The 23,008-nt window shown below is 46.4% G+C and overlaps 1 protein-coding gene across 1 annotated transcript; it reads right to left on the bottom strand.

Moving 5' to 3' along the window:
* Positions 1-16,033: 16,033 nt before the first annotated feature.
* On the bottom strand, positions 16,034-16,963 carry LOC101529513 (olfactory receptor 7E178-like). The gene has a single exon (XM_004599716.3). It carries the CDS (start codon positions 16,961-16,963, stop codon positions 16,034-16,036), a length of 930 nt encoding a protein of 309 aa, XP_004599773.3.
* Between the last annotated feature and the right edge of the window lie 6,045 nt (positions 16,964-23,008).

The raw sequence follows: 23,008 nt of genomic DNA on the forward strand, positions 1-23,008 counted from the left end.
CAGCAGAAGCTGGCACTGGGGGCTAATACTGTCAAGTCTAACCACAGAACCACCTGAAGAGTGCATAATCTGGGAGTGAGAGAGACCTGGGAGGGAAATAGTGGGCTCCTCCCTCTTGGGTTACTACTCCCGGGGGAGGGCACAAAATAACTAGGACAGGGACTGGGGTGGCTAGACAGAGAGGCACTCAACATCCTTGAGGGCTGGATAGTTGAGCTGGCTAGATGGAACTGAGCTTCAATACCCTTCAACATTTACGAGAGCCAAATGGGGTGTGGGACAGACTGGACTAGTCTGCTCCACATACTGGCAAACCAGGGTAGGGGGCGGGCCTGGTGGGGGTTATTGTGGGTCGCTTTGACTGGGCTGCAGCTCCCACTGATTTATGTGAGGGCCGAGTATGTGCTGGGCAGAACCAGGCTGGACTGCCACACCCATTGGTTCCAGTGGAAGTCGGGGCTGAAAACAGAACCAACCCAGCAATGGCAATCACCAGCTGATCGTGGGGTGATGGACTGTGGCGGGCCCTGTGCTTTCTAGTACATATAAGAATCTGGTCTGGGAACACCTCAAAGTTTCTTTGGGGATCTCCCCAATTGAAATGGCGGACTTAGAACCCTAACCAAGAAAAGAAGGAATACAGAACAGGTCAATCCATCACCTCAGCTATATGTTGGCAGCGAAATACTGGGCAAATGGAGACTGATGGATTATGTCAATCAGTGGATTCTCCAACGACCTCATCGTGCTGGGAGTGGCGAGAATGGCAGTAATTCATAACTGGTGAACTATCAAAACCACTTGAGCAAGTATCTCAGAGCATGCCCCACATCCGGGACCTGGGATGGGTGGGAGACTGGCTGGGGCTTCTCCCTCAATATTCCCTTTACCTCAGATACAAGAAGGAAACAATAGGGAAATAGTGGTCTTACCCACTTCCCTATAGCCCTTGAATCTTTTTACCCTAATTAACTATGTAAAGATTGCCAAAAATATAATTTAAAAAAATCTTTAAAAAAGATAAAAGAATGAAATAAAATAATCCATGTAAAACATATACAATATTATCTTGCACACAGTAAATACTGTAAATGCTAACAATAATTCTATATTACCTGCCTTTGAAATGCTGAAAATAATTTTAAAAAAATAAGAAAGGCGAATCTGTCTTCAGAGGAGTAAGGGATAATTCCACTTGTTGGCTACTCTGAAACCTAGCCCTCCTTACTCATGACTGGATGATTGCCTGCTACTGTAGAAATTTGACTTTGTAGCACCTATGGCGGAATGTAGTCCCAGTAGCCTGAAAATGTGACATGATTTTTGACTTACCATTTAGAAACATGGGTTGTTCTTTTTTCCTCTGAGCACATATAGGAATTATCATTCCCTTTGTAAAATACTCATTTGATTAAAATTGGGTACCAACTGTAAAAAAAAATTGTCCTTTATTGTCAAGAGGCTCTACTCTGTGCACAAGCATATTTTCTCAGAGACATTTGTGTGTGTGTGTGTGTGTGTGTGTGTGATTGCTCTGTGTGTGTGTGTCTGACTGCCATCCTTCCTATTCACTGACCCCTTGTTAATGGTGAATTATGTTAACAAATATCTTTATGCTAACCTGGTCCATTCCTAAAAATCTAGATGACTTGTTCATTATGTTTCTTTAAAAATAGACACTGTTGCAGGAGGCGAGCGAGATCACACCAGACATGTCTAGGGTTTATTAAGGAGTCTTTATTAATCAAGCTTGAAGACAACAGAGCACAATAGCGAATTACAAGTCCATACAGCAATCCACCTAATCATAATCCCAAAAGAAACAAATGGTCATTATGCTTAAGTCCATCCATTAAGCTGAAAACCTATGTCCCAGCTTCCCCAACAATAGAAGTTATCCTAAGAGACATGCAACAAATAACCTGGACACACTCACAAAGAACCTGGACACACTTACAAAGCTGCATTCACCTTCCCCTGGCTTCTCTGCCTACATTTTACTACTGCTAGGCCTCACCCCTCCTGGAACTCCTGATAGCACACAAACCAGTAACAACATTATTATAACCGTTGTCCCATCTAAGCAGCACACAGGGACCATGCTCAGGGGATCACCTGTCCTGGGTCAGCCAAGAGTCGAGGTGCCAGAGTAACAGAAGCACCTGGCCAGAAAGAGAGAGCCCCTGTTTCATGGGTCTTTTAAAGGGGCTTGTGAGCGGAGTGGTTACACGACAATGCAATACCGTCCCCTCTCAGTTGCTAGGTGAGTCACAGGTGGGCAGGAGCGAATACCTAAGTGTTGTGGGCTAAGGAGTTGATTAGCACTCTCGTTAGGATGGACAGGAACAGGAACTGGGCTTATAGCTAAAAACCCTAGACTAATTGGACTTCCAATATCCTGGCTCATTTAGGATGTGGGGGAAGTGGTTGAGGATGGAATTAACATCCCACTGCTGTTAAGACCCACCCTCAGGACTGAGGGTAGAGAACACAGCCAAATATCATTTGCCCACTGTCAATGGGTGCTGGCTATCACTGGCTGCACCCCATAACAGATACTATTGAATTAGATTTGAACCACGAAATCCTGTGTGTATGGGTAGACATAAACGTAATGAATTCTGTGAGGCAGTTCACCCTTTCCCTGAGCTTTGGGTCCCTTCTCCACTTTTCAAGGAATTTACATCATTGCATATCCTTTTTTAAAAATTATTATTATTCCATATGTTCCATTGTCTGCACACGAAGCAACTCAGTACAATTCATTGCAACGGGCTTCTGTGTGGGGCTAAACATTTTGCAGAGAGTCTTTTTAGCATGAACACATCCCTCAGGAAGAAACCAAGAGAAAGCAGTAATTAGGCAGCACCAGGAGACTGTTTCAAATAAAGATACAGAGGCTTAAAAGGCTCCAGGTGCCTGCAAATGCTTGAGGATGCCAGGTAAAGAGAGAATAATTGGTTGAAACAAGTAACCACAGCAGTCAACCTCCAGGGAGATACAGGTGGCAAAAAAGTTTCTCTTTCTTCCATACCCTAAGGGAATGTAATTGTTTAAAGACTAAAGAAACACTTTGTTTAATGAGCTGCTGCGAGCATTCAGTTCCTGAGTTCTTAGGAAGACTAAGTACGTTTTTTTTTCATATCCCCACACTCCCTCTCTGGGGGCAAAAGTCATTTCACCAGAACAAACAGGTGTTACCATGAGGATATTGGATAAAGCGTAGATCCCCGAAAGGGCTGCAGGTGGAGCTGGGGTAGTGCGCCATGGAGGGAGATGTTTTATTAGACTTGAGATGTACAGCCACCAACAAGAGCTGCGGATCTGAAAGTGGCCTCTGAGTGTTAGCACAATGGGTGTCTCCTGGGAGCTCGTTAGAGCAGCGGGTGGTTGGCCTTTAGCCCAGTCCTGCTAAATGAAGCTCTAGAGGTCAGGATGAGCCTTTTATTTTTAATAAGCCCTCCCGCTGAGTCTCACTGGAGACATGTTTGATTAGCTACAGTAGGCGGTGTGGGAAGTTGCGTGATGAAGGACCACACAGGATGACGTCATGAGAGACCTGAGGGTTCTGTACTTTCAGAAGCTTCTCTAGGAATCAAGATGCTTGTATGTTAACTTTCACCTCCTGATGTTTGTATCCTCTTTATAGTTCCCAGTTCAGGTATTTATTTGAACGGTTCTTGGCAAGCTTCTTTTGCATGCATCTTAGTGTTATCATATTCAATTGAACGCTATCTCTCCTTGGAAAAAAAAATGAACAGTATCCATCATTTTCAAGCTCTATCCTTATTTTGTAGCCCAAGAGTTTGGACCCTTCCTCATGATACCTCTCTCTCTCTCTCTCTCTCTCTCTCTCTCTCTCTCTCACACACACACACACACAGAGAACTATTTGCATCTGACTTTGAAAAATATCAAATAGATTTTGCTTTTTATCGGCTAGAAATATTTATGGAGGAGGTCTTTCTTGAATTTTCTACCCTGACGAGGCAGCAGGAAGTCTAATAAATCTTGCTTTGCTCACTCAAAAAACAAAAGAGACAAGTGTTTATGGTATAACTGAGCACAAATAGACATCCTGAAGTTGAAGCACGTCTATACGTTTCTTATCATCGGCTACAGGGGAAGGCTTGGGATGCTGCCCTTCTGTGTTCTGGGGGTGGCCTCCGGGAAGAGACGCCCCACGCTCCCCAGAGGAGGCATGAAGTACAGTCTGGTGGAGAATGCAATGGCAAGCCAAATACAACAGCAGCTTGAGGCTTTGAGTTGTTAGCTGGTGTACTATTGTTTAGAAATATTTATTGTTATTGCAAAGTCAGATACAGAGAGGAGGAGAGACAGAGAGGAAGATCTTCCATCCGATGGTTCACTCCCCAAAGGGCTGCCACAGCCAGAGCTGAGCCAATCCCAAGCCAGGACCCAGGAGCTTCTTCTGAGTCTCCCACGCAGGTGCAGGGTCCCAAGGCTTTGGGCCGTCCTCTGCTGCTTTCCCAGGCCACAGGCAGGGAGCTGGATGGGAAGTGGAGCTGCCAAGATTAGAACTGATGCCCAGATGGGTGTGTTCAAGACAAGTGCCTTAGCCACTAAGCTACCGCGCTGGACCCACCAGTTTAGTATTTAACAATGCGTGCTCTGGCCAGGAAGTACAGGTTACTGATCCACAGGCGGTACTGAAGTTCTCTCTCAAGAGTGAGCCAAGTATCCCTCCCTCACAAGGAAGCCTCTGGTTAGTTTCTTTGAGAAGTCCTACTGGGCTGGGACATGAACCAGCGCCACCATGGGATCCTGGTGTGTGCAAGGTGAGGATTTAGCTATTGTACCATCATGCTTGGTCCAACCTCCTATAGTTTTCTTTTCTTTTTTTTTTTTTTTTTTTTTTTTTTTTTTATTATTGGAAAGCCAGATATACAGAGAGGAGGAGAGACAGAGAGGAAGATCTTCCATCCGATGATTCACTCCCCAGGTGAGCCGCAACGGGCCGGTGTGCGCTGATCTGATGCCGGGACCAGGAACCTCTTCCAGGTCTCCCACGCGGGTGCAGGGTCCCAAAGCTTTGGGCTGTCCTCGACTGCTTTCCCAGGCCACAAGCAGGGAGCTGGATGGGAAGTGGAGCTGCCGGGATTAGAACCGGCGCCCATATGGGATCCCGGGGCTTTCAAGGCGAGGACTTTAGCCGCTAGGCCACGGTGCCGGGCCCGCCCCATATATATATATATATTTTTTTTTAATTATTTTTAATTCATTAATTACATGCCCCATATATATTTTTAAAGATTTATTTTTATTGGAAAGTCAGATATACAGAGAGGAGGAGAGACAGAGAGGAAGATCTTTCCTCCTATGATTCACTCCCTAAGTGACCACAACCGTCGGAGCTGAGCCGATCTGACGTCAGGAGCCAGGAGCTTCATCCAGCTCTCCCACGCATGGGTGCAGACGCCCAAGACTTTGGGTCATCCTAAACTGCTTTCCCAGGCCACTGGCAGGGATCTGGATGGGAAACAAGGCTGCTGAGATTAGAACCTGCACCCCTATGGGATCCCAGCACGTTCAAGTCGAGAACTTTAGCCACTAGGCTACTGCACCGGACCCCTGTGCATCTTCTTTCAAGAAATGTATATTCACCTATTTCCGTTTTTTTTTTTTTTTTTGAAAAAGTGTTTTCTTACTGCGGAGTTACTTTGATATGACACCTTTACTAGGTTTTACTTTTGTGACTCTTTTTCGCTCTGTAGGCTTTCTCGTCAGCCTGGTGACTGCAGGTGTTTGATGTAAGTTTCATTGGTCTACACTTCTTTTGTTACTTGTGTTTGTTGGCTCACATCCAAGGAAAGCTGTCAAGACTCAGGTCATCATAGAACTCTTCTGTTTTCTTCTATTCGTTGAACTGGGGGTGGGGGAGTCTTCCACGTAATTTTTTTTTTAAAAAAAATTTATTTTTATTTGAAAGATTTCCAAAGAGAACGAGAGAAAGAGAGAAAGATCTCCCATCTACTGGTTCGCTTCCTGAACTGGTTCACTTCCACAACAGCCGGAGCTAAGCCCATCTGAAGCCTGGAGCCAGGAGCTTCTTCTGCGTCTCCCACGCGGATGGGGCGCAGGATCCCAAGGCCTTGGGCTGTCCTCTGCTGCTTTCCCAGGCCAATAAGTGGGGGCACTGCATGGGACGTGAAGCAGCCGGGACACGAACTGGTGCCAATGTAGGATACTGGTGCTTGCAGGTAGAGGTTTAGACATGGTGCTGGCCCCACTGTTTTTTTTTTTTTTTTAATAAATTCCTTTTTTTGAATGATGTTGAGAGGGATGTATGCCCACGTGATCCTCCGGCTGGGGCATGGTGGAAGGCCACGCAAAGTCATCCCAGGTTCCCTGAGGTGGAAGCATGTTCCAATGATATGGTTGAAGTGGTTTTGTTAGATCTGAGATGCTATTTTTTGTTGTTCTAAGATTGAGGAAATCCTTCCAAGGTCCATTGGCTGACATAGTCCATCTTAGAGTCTTGGTTCGCCTAGCTACTTGTCTGGGAGAGCTATCGGATTTGTTCTGCCCTCTAGGATGCTAGGTGTCCTCTGCAGGCCTCAATGAACTGGTTGTCAACGTCCACCCTGAGCATCTGGGTGCAAAAACCTCAGCAACCCTGGAGACCCAGTTCTGGCACCTGCACTCCATGGTCGGACCACAGATGCTGTGATTTCCACTCTAGTTGGCATTCTGAATCCAGTGATCCAGCTGGAGGGGTGGAGCTCCCCAAAGAAACCTTGCCAGAGGTGACCTCAGATCTGATTCCTATGTGTGCCGGCCAGTGGGGGGTCCAGCTCAGCCCATCGCACAAATCAGCCTACACACACTGGTAGTTGCAGTCACGTGGTCAGTTTTGTCCCCTATCCCCATCTCATACCCAAACCAGTGGTACTGCACCCCAGCCTAACCTGCCCACTACACACACTGCCCTTATGGACACCAGCAGGAATTGCAGCCTAGTTGGAGTGACTCCCCGGTAACCCCCCACTAAGCCCACCCTCAGCCCTGGTTCCCGTGCTTGCCAGTGTGTGTAGCAGACTAGTCCAGTCTGTCCCACCTCCCATTCAGCTCTCATATACATAAATTGACATTGGAGCCTAGTTGAACCCAGCCAACCCAAATATCCAGCCCACACTCGGACGGCAGGTGCTACCACTGATCTAGCCAGGCCTGCCCCTAGACCTGGTTCTCATGCTCAACGGTGAGAGTTGCAGCCCATCAGAGAAGTTCCCAGTTTCCCTTCTAGGCCCACTCCCAGCCCCAGATCTTGCATTTTCCAAATGGTTCTACAGTCTAGTCTAACAGGACTTAGCCCCAGTCCCAGCATTTGCCAGCTGATGCTGCGGCAAAGCCTGACCTGCCTGCCCTTACTTTGGCTCTTGCGTGCTCCAGTGGTTGCTTAGTCCAGCCTGGCTCTCTCTCTAATGTAGCTCACATTTCAGGCCAATGGGTGTTGTAGCCCTGCCTAACCTGATCTACCCAAATTCCAGCTGTTATTCTTGCCAGCAGGAGCAGTGGCCCAGTAGGGGAACTCTCACAGCTCCCTTGCTGGGCTCATCCCACCATTCGAGGTCTTACGTGTGCTGCTTTTAACTGGCTTTGCCTGGCATGGCTTGCCCCACCTCAACTTCCGCCAGTGGGGGGCTGCAGCCTGGCTTGGCCCAGCCTGCCCCCAGTTCCAGTTCATGCTGGTGGACGCTACAGCTCAGCACAGTCAGCTCCCAGTCTTAGTTCTCATGTTAACTGGCTGGCATTGTGGCCCAACACAGTCTGTCTTGTACCCTGTCCTGGTTCTCACATATGCCTGTGGGTATTATGAACCTGTCCCAACCTGACCCATCCTCAGATCTGACCCACACTTATGCCAGTTGATACTGTAACCTGGCTTGGTCTGGGCTGCTCCCAGCCTTGGGTTTTGTGTTTAGCTACAGCGACTGCATCCCGACAGAGGAGTCCCGGAAGCTCCTCTGTCAGGTCACCTCCAAGTCGCATCTTGCTCACATTTTTTGGTTTTTGGCCCAGCCTGACTTGGCCCACCTCCTGTCTTGGCAAGTACAGTGGCCTTTCCTGACCAACCCACTCATTTTGGCTTTTACTATTGGATGTTAGATCCAAGCCACACCTGGTCTCCCTCTAAACCCAGCTCTCACCTGGTCCAGCAGGTGCAGAGACCTAGCCCAGCCAATCCTACACCTACCACGGCTCTTGTGAGCACAAGGGGGTGCTGGAGCCTAACACAGTCTGGCACACCCCAGACCCAGTCCACATGCATTCCAACGGATGCTACAGCTGTGTTCAGTCCAGTTTGCAGCACGCATTCCAGCTCTCATACTCACTAGTGGGAACCTGAAGCCCATCAGGGCATCCTCTTAGTTCCCTGATCAAGCTCACTCAGAGCCACAAATCTTGTACGTGCCTGTGATTGCCCTGACCTAGCCAGGAATAACCCATCACCCAGCTACACCTTTGTCATCACATGCTGCAACTCTTGTCTGGCCTGGACCGCCCCCATTGCCAGCTCTTGCTGCCCGTTCACTGACCAGCCTATCCCCATCCTTGGCTTTCATGCAAACTGGTAGGTGGGATAGCCTAGCCTAGCTTGGTGTGGTCTACACATGCCAGTGGTTTGGCCTAGCCCAGCATGGTCCAACCCTTTGTAGACCCAACCCACACAACCTGCTAGCAAGTGAAGCAGCCCTGACTCATGTGCTCACCAGTGGGAGTGATGACCCACCAGGGGAGAGCCCCAGAGTTCTCCCACCAGGGACACTCCCAGATCCAGATCTCACACACGCCAACAGGTGCTAAGGATTTACATGACAGTCTGCCCCAGTGTCGGTCTTTGTGTGAGCCGGTGGATGTTGTGGCTTGGCCCACCCCACACCAAATTCTTGAGTGTACCTGTGGGTGCTACAGCCTGGACAAGTCTGGTCTGTTTCCAACCTCAGTACCCATGAGTTTTGTTGAGTTCCATGGTCATGTGTAGTTTAGCTCATCACCACTCCAGCCCTCGAGCAAAGCAGCTGGTATGAGACTCCCACAGAGTGAGCCCAGGATCCTCTACAGAATCTGCTCCAAGAACTAGTTCTCTCATGAGCTGGTTAGTGTCATGGACCAGCCTAACATGGTCCGGCCCCCCTGCCGTAACACTCACTGTGTTTGAGCCCTGGTCAGAAGACTCCCAAGCCGTGGCTTTTTGTGTGTGCTGGTAGGCTGTGTTTGATATCAACAAACTCAACTCAGGTCTTCCACATGGTTGGGCATATTGGTTTGGCCCTGAAAAGTCTTCCAGTTTCCCTCCACCAAACCACCCAGTCTCAGCCCCATCATTTACCTGCAAGTGCAATATCCAGGTTGGGGTGGAAGCCCCCCAGAAATCACTCCTCACCTGTCATGTTCTCCCTAAGCAGTCCTCCCTCCTACACATCTCCAGACCCGCTTCCATGAGCAATCCACGGTGCGCCATGCCTACAGATTTCCAAGCTCAGTCTTCTGGTGGTGTGCTGTGCCAACTTAGAGCCCTGCCTGCCTGCTAGAGCCCCCAAACACTCACATGTTGGTCCCTAGATCCTGTGTGTTGGCATGCTGGTGATTGCCCCCTAAGATCATTACTCTGCATGTAAGTATCTGGTTTTCCCATGGCCAGTTATTGAAGAAATCACTGTTTCTGTGTTGAGCGTTTTTGATGCTTTTGTCAAAAGTCGATCGACATCTGCGTTTCTTTTTGTGCATTGCAATGCTGTTTTTATTACTACAGCTCTGCAATGTAATTGGATTTTTTTAAAAAGATTTATTTATTTTTATCGGAAAGTCAGATGTACCAAGAGGAAGAGAGACAGAGAGGAAGATCTTCCCTCCGATGATTCACTCCCCAAGTGGCCGCAACGGCTGGAGCTGAGCCAATCTGAAGCCAGGAGCCAGGAACTTCCTCCAGGTCTCCCACGCGAGTGCAGGGTCCCAAGGCTTTGAGCTGTTATCGACTGCTTTCTCAGGCTACAAACAGGGAGCTGGATGGGAAGTGGGGCTGCCAAGATTAGAACCGGCACCAAATGGGATCCTGGCGCGTTCAAGACGAGGACTTTAGCCGCTAGGCTACTGTGCCGGGCCCCCTGCAGTGTAATTTGAAGTTACATAGTCTTTTGCCTTTCTTTGCTCTTTTTGCTGAAGATTGCTTTGGCTATTTAGGTTTTTTTTTTTTTTGTGGCTGCATATGCATATATTTATTTTATCTTTTTTGTTTGGTAGAGGTATATGTGTTTGGTATAGTGGATAGGACTGTCTCTCTTGGGATGACCACATCCCATGTTGGAGTGCCCACGTTCAAGTCCTGCCCAAGCTTAGCCCTGATGTTTTTTTTCTTTTTTAAAGATTTATTATTATTGGAAAGCCGGATATACAGAGAGGAAGAGAGACAGAGAGGAAGATATCTTCCATCCAATGTTTCATTCCCCAAGTGGAGAGACAGAGAGGAAGATCTTCCATCCAATGTTTCATTCCCCAAGTGAGCCGCAACGGGCCGATGCGCGCTGATCCGATGCTGGGAACCTGGAACCTCTTCCGGGTCTCCCACGTGGGTGCAGGGTCCCAAGGCCTTGGGCCGTCATCGACTGCTTTCCCAGGCCACAAGCAGGGAGCTGGATGGGAAGTGGAGCTGCCAGGATTAGAACCGGCGCCCATATGGGATCCCGGGGCATTCAAGGCGAGGACTTTTGCCGCTAGGCTACCATGCCGGGCCCAGCCTTGATGTTAAGCAGGGTATTACCTCAACATGAATGGGTCCAAAAGCCATGTCCCATAGGACAGCATAGGTGGGGCTTTCTTTTCTGCTGGGAAGCACTAGGAGTATACTCTGAATGTCGTTTCCATTTTCTTCTTTCCCCAAAGATTTATTTATTTGAAAGACAGAGTTACAGAGAGGGATAAGCAAGGGAAGGATTTTGCATCCTAGGGTTCACTGCCCGAATAGTGCAACTATAGGCCTTCCATGGACAGGCAGGTCAAGCCAAAGTCAGAAGCCAGAAATTCCATCTGGGTCTCCCCCATGGGTTGCAGGGCCCCAAGCACTTGGGTCATCCCCTGCTACCTTTCCAGGTCTATTAGCGAGGAGCTTGATTGGAAGTGGAGCAGTGGGGACTCCAACCAGTGCTCCCATGAGATGGTTGTGGCACAGACAGTAGCTTAACACACTGTGCCACAACGCTGCCTCCCAGCTGCGTATGCTGTTAAGTCAGATAGGTCTAGTCCCTAAGTTCTTCCAACAGGCTCAGCACTGGATTGACTCTGAACCTGGCATGAATGACCTCTTGGGCCTGTGCGACTAGGCACGCCCAGTCCCTGTGTTCTGCAGAATTCTTCGGAGGCTATTACATTGCCCATGTGGGGGTTGCGGTGGGCTATGAGGTCGCATGGGAGGGCTGATCTCATAAGAGAATCGGTCAAGTTAAACTTCCCACCATGCTTGTTGGAGTGACTGCTTAGCTTTGCAATGGGCTCTGCCATCGGCTGTGGTCCATGACTGGGAACAGAGCTGCTGTCACAACTTAAACACTCCCCGAGTTCCGTCTTTGGTCTTTTTTTTTTTCTACTTTACGCCAGGTAGCCTCCACCTGCTACTATCCCCCGGAATTCCCTGGTAGGCATGACATGAGTTGGCTTCCACGCAAACAAGTTAGAATTCCAGGCAGGCTCAGTGGTCTGTCTCTAGTTCTTTTTCTGGCTGTGGAAAGCATGAGCCCATGGGAATCTTTCGTGTCACTGTATCAACTTGAGAGATGAAGGGGCTCATGTGAGTGAGAACGACATGGTTTCCTTACCCTTCTAATACAAGTTTTCATTTCTATTTTTTCTTAAAAAAAAAAAAAAGAAAAAAAAGGACTGTCCTTTCCTGCTAACAGGCAAGCTACATCCTGTTTCAAAAGCTCCTTCCTCACCCTAAGTGACATTCAGACAAACAGAACTGACCCAGCAATTGCAACCACCAGCAAGTGCATAAGCTGATTGGGGCGACGGACTGTGCCAGACCCTGTGCTGGCAAGCACACACAAGAATCAGATTTGGGGTCATCTCAGATGAAGTTTCTTTGGGGATCCCTCCAACTGAACTGCTGATCTCAGAACCCCAACCATGAAGAGCCTGTGTCAGCCAGTGGATTCTGAATAGATTTCATCGCGATTGGAAAGGCGAGATTGGCAGCAAATGAGAACCTGTTGAACTATCAAACCACTTGAGCAGGACCCTCGGAGTGTGCCTCACATTGGGGACCTGGGATGGATGGAAAGTTGGGAGGGCTTTTCCCTTTGTTTCTCCCTTGACCCCAGATACAGGGAAAAAAAATGATATTAATGTAAAAACAATGATATTACCCAATCTCCTGTCTCCTTTGACCCTTTGTACCCTAATCAACTAAGTAAGATTATTTAAAAAATAAATCAATTTAAAAAAGATTTGTTTTATTTTTGTAGGATAGGGAGATTTCTTTCTTTTTTTTTTTTTTTTTATTTTCTGTGATATCATTTAATAGGCACTGGGGTCTCCATTGTTCCTCCTCAAGGTCCCTCCCCCCTCCGCTATGTCCTCCCTCCAGATTTACAATGAGTGTCTTCCGTGAATTTTCACAAGTTCAAACATGGTTTTTGTTTTTTTAAAGATTTATTTATTTTCATTGTAAAGTCAGATATACAGAGAGGAGGAGAGACAGAGAGGAAGAACTTCACTGTTTAAGTACTCTCCAAGTGACTGCAACGGCTGGTGCTGGGCCATTCCAAAGCCAGGAGCCAGGAGCCAGGAGCTTCTTCCAGGTCTCCCACATGGGTGCAGGATCCCAAGACTTTGGGCCGTTATCAACTGCTTTCCCAGGCCACAAGCAGGGAGCCGAATGGGAAGTGGGGCTGCCAGGATTAGAACCAGCAGCCATATGGGATCCCGGAGCATTCAAGACAAGGACTTTAGTCGCTAGGCCACTGCACCAGGCCTGCCAAACCTGTCTTATCAACCTCTGACCCAGATGGGTTTCTCTGTCTTATTCCAATGTTATGGGAATTTCACAAATGGCCCTTGTTTATGGAAACATGTCAGTTGGAGTTTTTGCAAGAGGTAGTAACCCCTGAAGTCCCCTTTTGCTCCCATTATGTTGTGAGATTTCGGATTCTGGGGGAGTCGTAATATTTATCATGTTGCAAACTACGCTCAGTCTCTCCTCGTATTTTAAAACCATCCTTATATACCATGGTTCAATATTAGCGTACATGACTGGATTAGGCCTTTTGGGAATCTTTAAAAGTCCATCTTCTTCTTCTTTTTTTTTTAACAGTTGATTTTTATCGGAAAGGCAGATTTACAGAGAGGAGAGACAGAGAAAGATCTTCCTTCTGCTGGTTCACTCCCCAGATGGCTGTGATAGCCAGAGAAGAGCTGATCTGAAGCCAAGCGCTTCCTTGGGGTCTCCCACATGGGTGCAGGGTCTCAAGGCCTTGGGTCACCCTCTGTTGCTTTCCCAGGCCACAAGCAGGGAGCTGGATGGGAAGTGGAGCAGCTGGAACATGAACTGGGATCATTTGGGATCCTGGTTCTTGCAAGGTGAGGATTTAGCCACTGAGCCATCATGCTGAGCCCAAAAGTCTGTCTACTACAATGAGAATAAATTTTGGCATCAGGCTTCATTGACCCTTACAAAATAGAAGCTGTCTGTTAGCTGCAAAATGACATCAGGGTGAATTGATCTATGTTTTGCGTAACTGGTGGAATTTCATCTGAAAACTTTTTTATCCTGTAAGAACTTCAAAACATTGGCTAGGAAAGGTTTTTACATTTTAAAGGATCAAAGATTTGGACATTTTTTTTTTTTTAAGATTTTTTTTTATTGTTATTGGAAAGCCGGATATACAGAGAGGAGGAAAGACAGAGAGGAAGATGTCTTCCATCCAATGTTTCACTCCCCAAGTGAGCCACAACGGGCCGATGTGCGCCGATCCGATGCCGGGAACCAGGAACCTCTTCTGGGTCTCCCACGTGGGTGCAGGGTCCCAAGGCTTTGGGCCGTCCTGCACTGCTTTCCCAGGCCACAAGCAGGGAGCTGGATGGGAAGTGGAGCTGCCGGGATTAGAACTGGCGCCCATGTGGGATCCCGGGGCATTCAAGGCGAGGACTTTAGCCACTAGGCCATGCCGCCGGGCCCAGATTTGGACATTTAAAAAATATTTGTTTATTTACCATGTGAGGTTAGGAGACGCTCTTGAGATGGATATGTTCCATCCTCTGCCTTACTCACCAAGCGCCACCATGCCCGGCATGGGATCAGCCTGAGCCAGGGGCCAGGAACTCCATCTGAGTCTCCCACATTGAGTAGAAGGAGTCCAAGCACGCGGGTTTGCACCTGCTAATTTTACCAAGGAGATGGACCAGAAGTGGAGCAGCCAAGCTTGAAAGTGGTGCTTGTATAGGATACCAACATCTCCAGCTGTAGGACTTAAATTATTGTGCCTCAATACTGGGCCCTATCGTTAGTTGTCAAAAGGTTAATTATGATTTCCTGTTGACTCCAGCATAATTTGATTTTCTTGTCAATGTGTATTTTATTTGTACACTTACGAATGTAACGGTCTCTTTTGGTTTGTCTCTGTCCTGTGGTCCTGTCCTCATTTCTGTTCATATTGTTATGTGTCTGTTTTTCTATTTTTCTTGATGAATCTTCGAGATTTATAGATTTGTATTAATTTTTGGGGGGGAATCAGACTTGGTCCTCAGTAACACTTTCTAATCCATATTTATTGCGTCTTAGTATTGGTCCTTCATGTTCCTTCCGCCTTTTTTTTTGGACTGTGATGTAAATTCATTCTGCCTTTTTAGCTGGATGCCTAACACATCACTTCTATAGTTTGAACTTTTCTTCCAAAGCTGTCTTTTACTTTTGAAAAGCAGAGTGAAAACTCTGCCATGTGCTGGATCTCTTCCTACAAACCTGAGCTAGCCGTAGCTGGGCTGGGCTGAAGCCACGAGGCTGGGCTTCCTCTAGACCTGTCACCTGGAGTGGAAAGGGAGCAAAAACATAACTGCTTAAGGTATCACTGATGCTTCCCAGGATGTACAGTAGCAGGAAACTGGATCAAAACAAGAGATGGGACTTTGACCCAGACCCTCCAGGCGTGGGAAGAAGGTCTCCACGTTAACATTTCATAACGCATCACCAAACACTTGTCCCTCCTTCAACTAACTTTCTTTCTTTCTTTCTTTCTTTCTTTCTTTCTTTCTTTGAGAAAAAGCAGTGATGTAATTTACAATGGCATCGTGAGATTGGCGCCTCCCAGTTTTCCCAGGAAAGTTCTAGTTCCTAATTCTTCACTCAAACTAAAAGCTTCATCGTGACCCCTTGCTGTCACAACCTATCTTTCTTGGACCGACAATTAAGAAACAGATGGTTCTAGAATGTTCTGCAGAGGGACAAGTGTTTGGTGAACTCTTAGGACACAGGAGTTCCGGATTAGAGAGGCTGACCGAGTCCTAGCTACAAGATTTTGATCCTGATTCCTGCGAATGAACATCTTTGGAGACAATAGACGATGGCTCAAGTGCTTGTGTCTCTACCACCCATGTGGCTGTGACTGGCATTTGTGGTATGAACTAGCTGACACATCTCTTTCTCTTGTTCCCTTTTTTTGCCCCAGCCCTTCCATTTTCTTACCAATAAAGCAGAAAGTCATAATAATTTGAAGAGAACCCATTAAGGAACGTTACACACCAAGAATATTTGTAGCATTATTCTTGGGACGTGGATGAGGAAAGTGAGAATGATGAATGCTACGAACTACAGAGCTCAGAATAAGAGCTAGACTGTTTTAGTTATAGTTACAGTTATAGTTAAGTTATAGTTAATTTAGTTATAGTTTAGTTATAGTAAGAGAAGAAACAAAGAATATGGAAAGGAGATACAGATGGGACAGTACTTATTTTCAAACATGTTTGATTTTGTTGCCTTGCTCATGTCTACGAATCAAAGGAAACTGAAGAGGAAACGCAATTAGATGAATCTTCTGAGAACCTTCCAGAGGGCTGTCTTCATGTCTCTGTTTCTCAAGCTATAGATGAAGGGATTAAGCATGGGAGCCACTGTGGTATACATCAGCGAGGTCACGGTACCCTTCTTGGGGGAGGACGAGATAGCTGAACTGAGATACACCCCAAGGCCTGTCCCATAAAACAAGCAAACCACAGACAGGTGAGAACCACAGGTAGAGAAGGCTTTCTGCTTCCCGTCTGTGGATGGGACCCTCAGAACAGAGGAGACAATCCGAGCGTAAGAGTACAGGATTGCTGAGACTGGAACCCCACCAAAGATGACGCCAATCATATAGATCAGCATGCGGCTGGTGGAAGTGTCGGAGCAGGCCAGACGGATGAGTTGAGGAGGGTCACAAAAGAAATGAGGGATTTCCACAAGTGTGCAGAATGCAAGCTGTGACACCACCAAACAGTGCAGCTGGGAGTCCAAAAGGCTGATGAGAAGTGACACCAGGACCAACAGACCACAGAGGCGGTCATTCATGATGACCACATAGTTCAGAGGGTAACAGATGGCCATGAGTCGGTCATAGGCCATTGCCGTCAAGAGCAAACTGTCCAAACATCCAAAAAAATAAAAACAGAACACCTGAGTTAGGCAGCCCTCATAGGTGATGGATTTGCTGTGTGTCTGGAGGTTCACCAGCATTTTGGGGATGGTTGTGGAGGTGAACCCCACGTCAGCCAAGGACAGGTTGCAGAGGAAGAAGTACATGGGGGTGTGCAGGTGGGAGTCAGAGGTGACAGCCAGGATGATGAGTAGGTTCCCGAGCACTGTGACCAGGTACATGGAGCAGAACAACCCAAAGAGGAAGAGCTGTGTTTCTTGATCCTCTGACAGGCCCAGTAGGAGGAATTCCCAGACACGTGTTAGGTTCTGTGCTTCCATGGAGATGGGCCACCTTATCATCAAGAAGAGGGCTTTGGAGGATATGGCACCAGCGTAGAGGCAGCCAGCTGAGTATCTGTGTTTTGAAATCAGACAAATCACAAGTGAACTATTGACAGTGAAGGGCCACTCATTACAGTACTCTCAGAGATAATTGTTCAGAAGTGACATCTGTGTAGAACTCTTCCTAACGATGTCTGTGCTGTTGGTTTTACCTCTAAACGTCCGCGCTAGAAACAGTAGGCCAAAGAGTAGGCTTGAACACTTTGAGGCACCACCTTAAATGTTAACTTTGAAGGAAGCCTAGAAAATGTCCTTCTCTTAAAATCTAATCAAAGAAAGGTAAGCAGTCACAAATACTTCTTCAAATGCAGCCTAAGAAATTCCTCTGGGGTGGCGGGGCAACCTTTTGTTCCTACTGGTTAACAACTGCCTGCCAAGCCAGTAATTCTTTAGGGGTGCAAGTTGGTGTCCTGATTGTTCCACTTCTGATCAAGTTCCTGTTCATGTACCTGGGCCAAGAAGTGGAAGATGACCCAAGTGCTTTGTCCCTCACTTGGGAGAAACCTGGTTGGAGTTCCAGGCACCTGACCCAGCCCCGGCTGTTGGAACCATTGGTGGAATGAACCAGCCGATGGAGGCTCTGCCTTTCAGATAAAAAACTCACACAGCACCACTGATGCTGAAACTCTTAATTAGACTTACAATGTAGCAACCGTGAAACAAAAATCTCTAATCTGTACTTATTTTGCTTTCATTATGGGAGGGTTATTTTCTTGCAATTCTACACAGTCTCGAAGTGTCTAATGTTAAGTTTGCTTTTGATGTTTTTTATTCTTGGCTTGCTGGGGTTTCTTAAATTACCTCTAATGCTAAACATTCTTGAAGATTGTGGTCCTCAAGTTCAACCTAATGCCCTTATGAACAGGTGGGAAATGTATGACCGAAGTCAGATTTGTAACTTCAGTTTGGTGAGAGGAAAAATGAAAAGAGAAAGAATGGAAAATTGTATTTAAAACACCTGAGTAGTTTGCACATTGATAAAATAGACATATCAATTGAACTTACCTTACTTGTGGTTGCTATGGAATTTTAAATAGAACTATGCCTATGTGTGGCTTTAAAGTTATTCTCAAGGTTACTTTTTTATTTTATTATTATTTTTTTATTAATTATTTTGCATTATGTGACAGTTTCATAGGCTCTGGGAATCCCCCCACCCCTCTCCCTCCCCTCCCCCCTGGTGGATTCCTCCACCTTGATGCAGTATTACAGTTCAAATTCAATCAAGATTCTTTCCTCGCAAACGTATACCAAGCATAGAGTCCAGCTACTTATTGTCCAGATGGGTTGAACAGTTTCTTGGGGAGACCATTTCTGGTCCAAAGTTAGAGCTGGTAGAATATCATCACAGTCAATTAAGAGTCCCAATATAATAACAACAGCAATTTGCAATATTATGGAATTGACATGGTTTTGAGTAACCAGTATGTTAAAAAAAAATGCAAGTTCTTAACCACAACCTATGATTAGCTCATTGACATTTCAATTTTAGTTTATATACAGGACCGGCTGCTATATACCTTAAAATGGCTATAAGGTACCATTCAGCTGTCTCGTGTCTATTTCATTTTAGTATTTAACCATTTGTTGTGTTGAAGTATAATTTTACTGATCTTGGCAGATTTTAGGATAATCTAGACTGGCTTGTAACTCTAACAAGATATTTGTCGACATTTGAGGTGCAGAACATTTGTTTTTGTTTTTTTGGGGGGGTGTGCAGGAAAATCCCCAACACCATGGTGAGGAGTGACTAATCTTTGTGTCTGACCCAGCGAGGCATGAGCCAATCCATGCCAGCTCTTTCCTGTCAGATTTCAAGCTCTACTGTCTGTTGTTTGTCTATTTATTTTAGTTTTTTTTGTTTAGTTTGTATGTTTGCTTGTTTGTACTTAATCATTATAATTACCTCTCCTTTTTGAAATAGATTGATGTTCTGACAATATCTTGGAACCAATTTAAATACTGTCTACAGAGATCTCCTCTAAACGTACTGATATGCAAACAGAATAGAGAATATTGTCAGGTACTTGTGAAATGTTTTTTTAATATCACCTATTACTGTTACCATTATCCAGTTTTGGTTTCTAAAAGATTAATTTAGTTGAAAGACAAAGTTAGAGGAAGACAATTTTCCCATCTTTCTCTTCAATCCTAAGATGACCTCCACAGGCAGGGCTGTGTCAGGCTGGAGCCAGGAGGCTGGACTCTGTCTTCCATGTGTTTTGCAAAGACCCAAAGTGATATCCTAACCACAGCAAACAAACATGCCATTTTAATGCCTACAATATCTGTGTGTCAGTTAAAGCAAAGTAAAAATTGCATTAATTTACACTTACCGAACTGACCCAGCAATTGCAACGACCAGCATGTGCATAAGCTGATCGGGGCAACGGACTGTGCCAGACCCTGTACTGGCAAGCACACACAAGAATCAGATTTGGGGTCATCTCAGATGAAGTTTCTTTGGGGATCCCTCCAACTGAACTGCTGATCTCAGAACCCCAACCATGAAGAGCCTGTGTCAGCCAGTGGATTCTGAACAGATTTCATCATGATTGGAATGGCGAGATTGGCAGCAATTCAAACCTGTTGAACTATCAAAACTGCTTGAGCAGGACCCTCGGAGTGTGCCTCACATTGGGGACCTGGGATGGAAAGTTGGGAGGGCTTTTCCCTTTGTTTCTCCCCTGACCCCAGATACAGGGAAAAAAAAAAACCTGATGATATTAATGTGGAAACAATGGTCTTACCCACTTTCCTGTATCCCTTGGCCCTTTGTACCCTAATCAGCTAAGTAAGAGTATTTAAAAAAAAATAAGCACACAAAAAAGTAAAAAAATTTACACTCACCTGTGCTCAGTTACATATCACAGAAATTACTCTTTCTGTAGGATCGCTATGCAGAAAAAAAGAACACATCTACATGTATATAAAAATAGAACATAGATGTAGATATAAACATAGCTATGCTTTTGGAAAGCTCAGCTCAGAACCTGGCCCTTGGAAACCCTAGGTGAGAACGGTGTTGATTTTAGGGTCACCGTCATCTTTTTGGTCACTGTTACCATGTTCAACTACATGATCTGTTCGGGTGCTAAAAGGCGAGTTATGTGGACTCTTTTTTTTTTTTTTTAATTTTGGCAGGAGAAACACCCACAGGAACTAGAATCAGCATAAGAGGGAAGCAAATGGAATATCTGGAAAATTCTCAACATCCCTCCCCATCCCCCCAAATCACGAATATGCACTTTTCAGCAATCTCTCGAGTTGAAACTTGGCACGTTTATGCCTGCCCAACTGTCTATCCCAGCTGGCACATTTGAACCCTAATAAGCAGAAAAGATAGCAGCCTTCACTTCAACCTGCATTTCCCTCAGCACTGCCTGGGCTCCTCTTGTTCCCTGCTGGAGCACAGCCAATGATGATGAATCGGCTCCGTTCCTCTCCTCTCCCCTACTTGACAAAAGTTGTGGAGTTTTCCTTGGGACAGACGAGAAGGTACTCAGGGGTGGACCCCTAATCCCTGGTGCAGACAGTGGCTCTGGAAAGAGGGGACTCATCTGTGATGGCCAGGTTTGAGCAGGTACATGAATGGCGCAAGATGTAGGGTTGTTATTTACACCCTCATGGCCCCAGGAGCCCAGTGCACAGAGCTCATCATTAGTCAAATTGGCCCTGAAGATTTTTTTTGCTTGATATCAGTGGCAGAAGAAGATAATGTCAGTGTATTTAGAAAAGGTCTTAGATCTTCCCCTAAGAAAACACGCATGTTCTTCTGCCTTGGGATTCTAGCAATCTCAGAATCAAAACCCCGCAACTTTTTGGAATCACTTGAGAGGTGAATACTGGGTACAGTGATTAAGATACAGCTTGGGAAGTGCATCTTGTATTAGGGTGCCAAGATCCCAGCCCCACATCCCAAGCTCAGCTTCCTGCTAAAGCAGACCCTGGAACGCAGCCAGTGATGGTTCAAATGCTTGGGTTCCCATTGCCATGTAGGAGACACGGTTTTAATTCCTGGTCTCTGGCTTCAGCCTGGCATTTGAGTGGAAAATCAATGGTAAAATATATGTGTGTGTGTGTGTGTGTAACTACTTAGCACAAACTTTTTTTCTCTTGTGCTTAGCATCTAAACAATGAGGTGTGCCAACTACTTGCATAACATCAGGCAACGACATACATGATCAGTATCGTACAGCAGGTTAAACAGCAGCTTGGGACAACCATCATGGCACATGGACAAGTCCCAGTTGCTCTGTTTCTGATCCAGCTCTCTGCTAATGCATCTAAGAGGCAGCAGGCGATGGTTTGAATTCTTGGGTTCCTGCCACCCAAGGAGGAAATCAGGATGGAATTCTGGCTTCTACCTGTCGCTCATCCCCACCCAACACCCCTCGCCCCCCAGCTATTGTAGCCATATAGGGGAGTGTACCAACAGATGGAAAAGAGATGTTCTACACAGATATTCTAATCCATTCACTCATGTTCTCTCTCTGTCTCTCTCTCTCTCTCCTCCAAACCAATATTCTTTTTTTTCTTAAGATTTATTTATTTTTATTGGAAAGATATACAGAGAGGAGAGACAGAGAGGAAGATCTTCTGTCCAATGGTTCACTCCTCAAGCGGCCACAAAGGCTGGAGCTGAGCCGATCTGAAGCCAGGACGCTCCTCTGGGTCGGCAACCATATGGGATCCTGGCGCATCTAAGGCGAGGACCCTAACTGTTATGCTATCGCGCCGGGCCCCAAACCAATTTTCTTTCTTTCTTTCTTTCTTTTTTTAAAGATTTATTTAGTTTTATTACAAAGTCAGATATACAGAGAGGAGGAGAGACAGAGAGGAAGATCTTCCGTCTGATGATTCACTCCCCAAGTGACTGCAACGGCCGGTGCTGCGCTGATCCGAAGCTGGGAACCAGGAACCTCTTCTGGGTCTCCCACGCGAGTGCAGGGTCCCAATGCATTGGGCCATCCTCCACTGCTTTCCCAGGCCACAAGCAGGGAGCAGGGAGCTGGATGGGAAGTGGAGCTGCTGGGATCAGAACCGGCACCCATATGGGATCCTGGCGAGTTCAAGGCGAAGACTTTAGCTGCTAGGCCACGCCGCTGGGCCCCCAAACCAATTTTCTAAAACATAAAGTAGGCAGGAGGATGAGACAAATTTTTTTGTCCATTTTTATACAAGGGACTTGAATTGGCAAGGTTCTGGGGGAAGTCCTGGGACCAATCTTCTGAGATATGTGGGATTAATCCTAGATTCATAAGTGACATGCCATTTTTGCTTCTGGTCTACTCCCTTAGAGCCTTGAATCAAGATGAAAGTCAATTTTCCAATTTCCAGCGAAACTGAAAAGCCTAATTGTCGCAGACCTCTGAGCTAACGTTGGCACTGGAGGGCAGACATGCTTGCTATCCTGCCCACCTGACTGAGGAAATACTTTCAGGAAATATGCTCCCAGTGAACCTACCCTACCCATTGTCTCTCCCAGTCAAGCTCTGGGACCTGATCAAGGAGCAAGGGTCTGTTTTCTCTTACACGCACAGAGGGCATTGAGGGCTGAGGCTCTATTTTCAACACAAGCAGGGGCCAGCTAACACACATGGTGGCTGTGGTCAAGTGGAGGCAAAAACCCCATTTCCATTGGAACAACAGCGTGAAGGGCAGCATGCCCAGGCTATTGACCTTGTAACTGTATGGGCAGGAGACAGCACAGCACGTTAAGCTGCTGCCCGTAACATGGATATCTCATCTCTCAGGGCATGTAACAAATCTAGGCTGCTCCAGTTTTTTTCTTTAGAGATGTATTTATTTTCATTGGAAAGGCAGATTTTACATAGGGAAGGAGTGAGATCTGCTGGTTCACTCTCCAAAGAGCTGCAATGGCCAGAGATGAGTCTACCCAAAACCAGGGGCCAGGAGCTTCTTCCAGGCCTCCCACGTGAATGCAAGTTCCCGAGGCTTTAGGACATCTTTGATTGCTTT

Source organism: Ochotona princeps, chromosome 33 (assembly GCF_030435755.1).
Source record: "Ochotona princeps isolate mOchPri1 chromosome 33, mOchPri1.hap1, whole genome shotgun sequence".
In the NCBI taxonomy this organism is placed as follows: domain Eukaryota; kingdom Metazoa; phylum Chordata; class Mammalia; order Lagomorpha; family Ochotonidae; genus Ochotona; species Ochotona princeps.